The following is a 7,384-nucleotide window of genomic DNA, read 5'->3' on the forward strand; positions in this document are numbered from 1 at the left end:
TTCAAGGAAGTAATAGATGAAAATTTTCCAAACATAGAGCAAGAGGTCGATACACAGGTCCAGGAAACTTATAGAACACCCTTTAGACAGGATCGGAGAAGAGGATCCCCACGCCACATAATTGTCAAAATGACCAATGTGGAAGCCAAGCAGAGAATCTTAAAGGCAACAAAAACAAAGGGCCAAGTGACATTCAGAGGCAAACCAATTAGAATCACTCCAGACTTCCCAAAACAAGTCATGAGAGCCAGAAGGGCTTGGACTAACATATTCCAAACTCTGAAAGAAAACAACTTCTAGCCAAAAATTTCCTACCCAGAAAAACTTTCTATCAAATTAGATGGAGAAATAAGAAGCTTCCACGACAAACAGAAACTGAAGGAATTTATGTCTTTAAAACCAGCACTAGAGAAAATACTCAAAGAGATTATCTACAAAGAAGAAATAGGTAACACACACCAGAACCAGAGAAACAAGAGTTTCCATCCAACAGACAACTAAGATTGGTTATCTGTGGAGATTCATCACTTATGTTAGTCTTTTACCTATCTCTAAATGGTATTGTTTGCCTTTATTGTTGCTAATTTTTAGGATTTCTAGTTGGAATATTAATATACCTTCAGATATAGCATTTGGAAATATTTTATCCCATTCTATTAGTAACTGTTAACTCTGTTTACATTGTCTTTGGATATACTATATATATATATATATATATATATATATATATATATATATATATATATTTTTTTTTTTTTTTTTTTTTTTTTTTTTTTAGGGAGTTTGTATACTCTTCTGTTGCCTATGCCATTGAAATCATATCCAAGAAATCACTGCCAATTTCAATGTTGTGAGGTTTTATGACCCAGATTTTCTCCTAAAAGTTTATAGTCTTAAGATTTATATTTAGGTCTTTTATCTATTTTGAGTTAATATTTGTATATGGGATTAGGTAAGGGGCCAATTTTATTCTTTTCCATGTAATTATTATTTTTCAACAATATTTAGTTAAAAGATTATTATTTCCACCACCAAATGTTCGTGGAAACCTTGTCAAAAATAACTTGAAAATATAGGGAAGAGTTCAGCTCTTGGCTTGTATTTATCTCCAATGGTTTATATATCTGCCTTTAGAACAGTACTACACTGTTTCAATTATTGTAGCTTTATATGGTTTGAAATCAGAAAATATATATCTTTTAACTTTGTTCTTTTTCAAGATCGTTGTGGGTATCTAGAGTCCACATTCCATATTAGGATAGATTTTTTTTTTCTGAAAAATAAATATATAAATATATGATAGTTTCACAAAAAAAAATAGAAAAAAAGTATTCTCTGGTAAGAAAGAAAGTAAAAAGAAATATTGAAATGTTATCTTTAAGTCATCAAAAGCTTGGTATCAGACAAATGAAACTGTTATGTGAGATTATCATTTTTAAGTTTGGATAAATTGCTATAATACTAGATGTCAACCACTAAGCCAAGCATGGGAGGGAGGGATGGGAGAGAATGGGGTGGGGATCGGGTGGGGGCTGACTGGGCGATGTGTGCATGTATGTCTACAAAAGTTTGTATCCCACTATGATGTATGAATACAGTGCACCAATAAAAAATTTTAAAAAAAATTTGTAATGGCAAAAAAAAAAAAGCCTGTTATGCCTTGGAAAAATGAATTGTACTATTTGAAAATGTGCATTTCTCAGAACAGAGCCCAAAGGCATTTATATACAACTTTAAGTATAATTATTATAAAAGCCGACTTTAATATGACAGGGTTTCTGCATAGATATTCTATTTAATAATTTTTAGGGTTTATATTTTAAAAATATTATTTGTATAATTCTTCATTAACTAATATAAATATAAATATAAAAAATAGCTTTGTTTCTCAGAGTTTATTTTGTATTGTGTGCTCCACTGAACTATGGGCCCTTTCAGAATAAAAAAAAAAAAAAAAAGTCATACATTACTGCCTCTGTAGAACCTTGCATGATGCCTCGCATGCAGGGACCCTCAATAAATCTTTTTGAATATATAGATTTGGGATTTCCAAGTACAACTGCCTGCCCCTCTCACGTTCAAAGTCATCTCTATTCTATCATCAAATTTAAACCAACTCATAACCATCCACAAAACATCTGCAAAGGCCTGATGGAATGCTCCCTGTCGTCACTGGTGGCAGGCACTCTTTTCTTTGAATCATTTTGATAAAATCTAAGCTTCTTAACTAGCTTCTCCAAACTGAGGTATAATATAATTTCCTCTTTAGGAAACATTTTTTGTTTGTTTCTTCTAATTACCATGCCTAAAATAGTTTCATTATATCTTTACAAACAAAACTGTTTTAGATGTCTAGTCTTACAGACTAATTTTTAGCATTAGTTTTAGCAAATTTTCTTTCAAACTGTTGTATCAAAGTCTTTCTCCCTATCTTATTTTTATCATTATCCAAATCTTGGTAGTCTTCTACTGGGGATATTTTAAGGAAAACAAATGCCAAAAAAAGAGGGACTCTATTCCACAATCAGCTGAGGTTTTCTAAGACTAGAAGAATCTTTCTTCATATATTGTACCAGGAGTCACCCCACAATAAACCATGTCTGACCCTTCTCACTTTTAACTGGAAATGACTATAATAAAGTTCAGCAGAAGATAAGGGGTGGTAGGTTAAGTCTTAGATAAGAAAAAGGATTACAAGAGTTTAAACAGAAATCTGCTCTGACTGAGCATAAGAAAACAGCTACCAGATATTCTGTCAAATTGTCAATGAGCAAGAGTGAAAAAGTCTAATCAATCTTTCTTTGTTAACTGGTCTCTCAGCTCTTGACAGGTATAAAATTGCCTTATTGTACTTTCAACTAATGGTTTATAAGGACCAAGAGAAAGAAAGGAACCAAGGCTATGGGTTAGCATAGCTCCAGCTATGGCCCTGTCATTAGGACGCAGCACTTACCAGCACAAGTGGCCTCACTGGGATGTTCTCTTGTGAAGTGCCTGGTGGAGGATCATTCCATTCTGGAAATTTAATAACATCCTTTGGGTATGGGGGCTTCTTTGGATATGGTTTCAGGGGTGAAGAAGGAGGAAATCTAAAAGCCAAGAAGAAATGTTCTATTACTGTAGCCAGTGGGAGACCCAGGTATTTTACTAATCGTCCCCAAATCTTTTGTCCTTGAGAATGCACACAAGAATTCCAAATTCCAGATAAATTAGCTTCAACTTTATCAAATTATTACACATGGGTAATTGTACTGAACAATACTATGATTTTGTAAGATATCAATTCATTGTCCCCATCAAATAACATTTATTTATTTTTACTTATTTTATTTTATTTTATTTATTTTTTTATATTTTTTATTTTTTATTTTTGGTGGTACTGGGGTTCCTGGAAACCCTTCTACCTCCGGGCTACACTCCTAGACCTATTTTATACTTTTTAAATTTGGAAACAGGGTCTCTTAAGCCAGAGAGAGACTGGCTTCTGACCAGTGTGATCTTCCTGTCTCCGGCTCCCAAGCGCGGGGATTACAAGCGTGCGCCACCACACCCAGCATCAAATAACATTTAGATAAATAACATTTATTCAGAAAACTCGTTGTCAAATATTTGACATATTCTAAAAATAAACAGATAAAACTTGTTCTCTTATCATGATTTCTATAAAGATGTTCATAATGTCATACTAGGCCCCCACTTGATATTCTTACTGCTGTATAACAACAGCCAAAACTTATTAGATGTTAATAAATAAACAGAAAAATCTTCCGTAATACTTGCTAAAGAAGAATACATTAAAACAAAAATTCACTTGGCCTAATAACTTTTATAATTATTTCTAATAAAAATTAATCCTCCTTCCTTTGAATATCTAACCCCTTTGCCTTGAGATTAAAACTTCAGTCTAGAAATTCATCTTGAAGAAGCTAGAAAGCTGCCCAGTATCCTTTTTCTGCCTTCTACACACCTTACCTATTCCTAACCCTTCCTGCACTTAGTAGCACTTGCTAACAAGCACATAGAAACTCACATAAATTCCAATGGTTTACACCCTATCTACTACTAAAGAACCAAAACTAAGTATATATATTTTTGGAGAGCTTGTAGGAAAAGGATAGATTACAATGTACTGCATGGCTGGAATACAGATCAGTGGTAGAGTACTTGCATAGAAAAGGCAAGGCCCTAAGTTCAATTACCAGTTAAAGGAAGAAAAGAAAAATATTGCAAAAACAGTGAAAGAACTATGGGTTTTATTTTCACATAGAAGTCAGTAGGTTGCTGGCATTTATTTTTACCCTTTCAAATTTAAACCAAAGCCGGGCGTGGTGATGCAGGCTTGTAATCCCAGCATTTGGGGGGGCTGAGACAGGAGGATCTGGGTTCGCAGACAGCCTCACTACTTAGTGAGGCCCTTTGCAAGTCAGTGGGACACTGTTTAAAAATAAAGACTAAAAAATAGGGATGAGGGTGTAGCTCAGAGGTGGAATGCTTCTGGGTTCCATCCCCAGTACTGCAAAAAAAATAAAATAAAATAAGCCAAAATGCAGACTTAAATATTATCCATGATATCCGTGGAGAAGTATACAAATAACTAAACATCTACTCTTAAGACAAATATAGAAACAAAAATTCTAAAATGTCTATAATTTTCAAGGAAAGCTAATACCAAGGTGAATCCAGAAAATCGCAAATAATAAAAGCAACTAACAGTTTCAAGAAACTTGACAGGGATGACTATTGAGAAAAGCTGAGCTTCTTCTCTGAGAAGTTCATCCGATAACTGTATTTTTTAGTTAAAAAAAAAAACAGTAAGGTCTGGAAATCATTAACCAAGTTAAAGATAAATTGAAAGCTTAAATTTTTGGTAGTCAAGTTACCAAGGCAATGTTTCCAAAAGAGTCTACAATATAAACTACATGAATCTATAAAAGCCGAAAGTATCACACTTTGTAAGTAAACACAGGCAATTCTGACTTCTTAAAAGCCAATGATTAAGACAGAAGTCCTATTTCCAGCCACACTGAAGCATTCAGGTCTCCACACACGTGCACACGCGTGCGCGCACACACGATACTGCATGTTATTCCAGGAGTTCACAGACTACTCATCTCTCAGTCCATTAAAAATTAAACCAATCCCTACCCCTATCCTACCACAAATGCACACTGACCTCAACTCTAATTCCTAACTATGGTGTAAATATTTTTGGACCTGAGTTCCAGGTTGGATTTCTAATGAACTATCTGTGTGTCTTTTGGAAAGTAAAAGTCTCTCTAAATCATAATTTATCCATATATCAATGAAAGAATTATATTGGATAATACATAAAATTTCCCCTAAGTTCAAAAATGTGTTTCTTATATCTTCACACCCAGAAACAAGTCTTATCTTCCAAAGACCAAAGAAGAATTTCTTACATTCAGAACTATGATTGAAGAGGTGCCAAGGAATAACTTTTGCAACCAACCTGAGAAGATGGGATCTTTGCCATGAGTAACATTTGCAGTTATCAATAGCAGGCATGCTATCTATTTCCACAGCAGTCTGTCAACCCTGCCCAAGACAAAATGCAAGAGGAGATGGGCATAGTGGCACATGCCTGTAATCCCAGTACTTGGAAAGCTGAGACAGGAGGAGCATGAGTTGCCAGTCTCCACAACTTAGGGAAACCCTCAGCAACGTAGTAAGATCCTGTTTCAAAATTTTAAAAGGAGCCAGGCGTGGTGGCGCACGCTTGTTATCCCCACTCTTGGGAGGCGGAGACAGGAGGATAGCGCAGGTTTGAAGCCAGCCGCACTGGCTGAAGAGACCATTTCCAAATAAAAAAGTATAAAATAGGTCTGGGAGTTTAGCTCAGAGGTAGAAGGGCTTCCAAGAACCCCAGTACCACCAAAAAAAAAAAAAAAAAAATTAAAAGGTCTTTGGGTATAGCACAGGGGTAGAATGTCCCTAAATTCAATCAAAGTACCAAAAAAAGAAAAACGGTAGATGAGGTCCTTCCAGTGGGCAATTTTGTGCATTGAAAAGTTTTCATTTTAGTCCTAACATTTCTATTATGTAGTCTTGGGATGGAAAGCTTGTTAGAGATTATCTAGTTTAAATATCACATTTTTCACAAGAAGAAATTAAATTCCAGGAAAGGAAAACAATAAATGCCTCATGACTAACTGGCCAAATAAGCAAATCATCTTGAACAAAAGATTTTTAAGCCCTTTAGTAAATACATAAATATAAAATTTGTATAAGACATGACAGAAGAAACTGACAGATATATCATATTGGTAAATAAAAAGATTCAATACCATAAAATGTCAATTTCCCCAGGAAGATCTGCAATTACAATGAGATTCCAACTAAAATACCAAAAAAATTCTCATGAAACATGGTAAACTGAGACTAAAATTTATATAGAAATGCAAATGACCAAAAACCACCAACACATTCTTAAAGAAGGAAACCAAAGTAAGGTACCATGCCCTACCAAATATCAAGGACAGTGGAGATAACATGGTAAGCAAGGTCGGGGGCAGAGACTGCAGCTTCTCAACTGCAGCATTATGACATGTTGAGCCAGGTAGTTCTTTGTGGTAGGGACTGTCCCATATACTGTAGAATGCTTAATAGCATCCCTGGCCTCGACTCAATGGATGCACTCCCTGACACATCTGTTGTTGTGGTTGAAAAGTTACTAAAATGGAAGGCCATGTATGTAGGCAATCAACTGAAGAAAAGATCATAAGTCATTTAGGTTGTAACTTACAGAGAAATTTCCTGCAATCATTAACTGACACGTTTCAACTTCTGTAAGCCAGCCTGCCTACTTCCACCCTTTGTTCTATAAAATGAGAGCTCACGTGTATCTCAGGGTCAGAGTTTTTCAGGAACCATCCTAACTTCAGCTCACCGATGTAATAAACTTCTTTTCCACTCTAATTGGCACTGGGTCAATTAATTCAGAGAACTTCTGCAACATCTCTGGAGGCCCTAGCAAGATTCCCCTCACCAAGTCCCCCATTGGTCAGGAGCTACTGCTCCCAGACTCTGCAGCCCACCCGGGATCCCTGGAACCAGGAAGTGTGCACCCTCCACAGTATTTCAGGGTCCCCTTCCAGCCAGGAAGAATGCAATACGCTGGACAAGAAGCCTCTGGGTGGAAAAAAACGAGGTTAAGCAAGTGTCTGGATAAGATAAGGATCTGCTGGGTAATTAGGTAGTGGAAATTCAGTGCAAAAGGGCTGGTGCAGAACAGGTCACCCTGCTGGAGATTGAATTCAAAGCCTGGATGTGTATTCCAAGGCAGGACTGGTCTCCATCTCCATCTGGAACCTCAATGTGCATTCCAAACAGCCTTGAAGTATATTCCAAGGTGCATAGAAGACAA

At 35.9% G+C, this 7,384-nt stretch overlaps 1 protein-coding gene across 3 annotated transcripts in view; it reads right to left on the reverse strand.

Annotated features, from left to right (window-relative positions):
* DEPDC1B (DEP domain containing 1B) overlaps positions 1–7,384 on the reverse strand; it is a gene marked incomplete at both ends in the record, with an annotated part of 88,746 nt that overhangs the window by 40,443 nt on the left and 40,919 nt on the right. For 2 of the 3 annotated variants that reach the window (XM_080719720.1, XM_080719719.1), the window contains one exon: positions 2,954–3,089. The exons of the other annotated variant lie outside the window; for it this stretch is intronic. In XM_080719720.1, coding sequence (XP_080575846.1) covers positions 2,954–3,089 — 136 coding nt within the window. The remainder of the gene's footprint in view (positions 1–2,953; positions 3,090–7,384) is intronic. 3 annotated transcript variants of the gene reach the window in all.

The sequence above is a fragment of the Muscardinus avellanarius genome (assembly GCF_963383645.1).
Source record: "Muscardinus avellanarius genome assembly, chromosome: 1".
NCBI lineage: Eukaryota > Metazoa > Chordata > Mammalia > Rodentia > Gliridae > Muscardinus > Muscardinus avellanarius.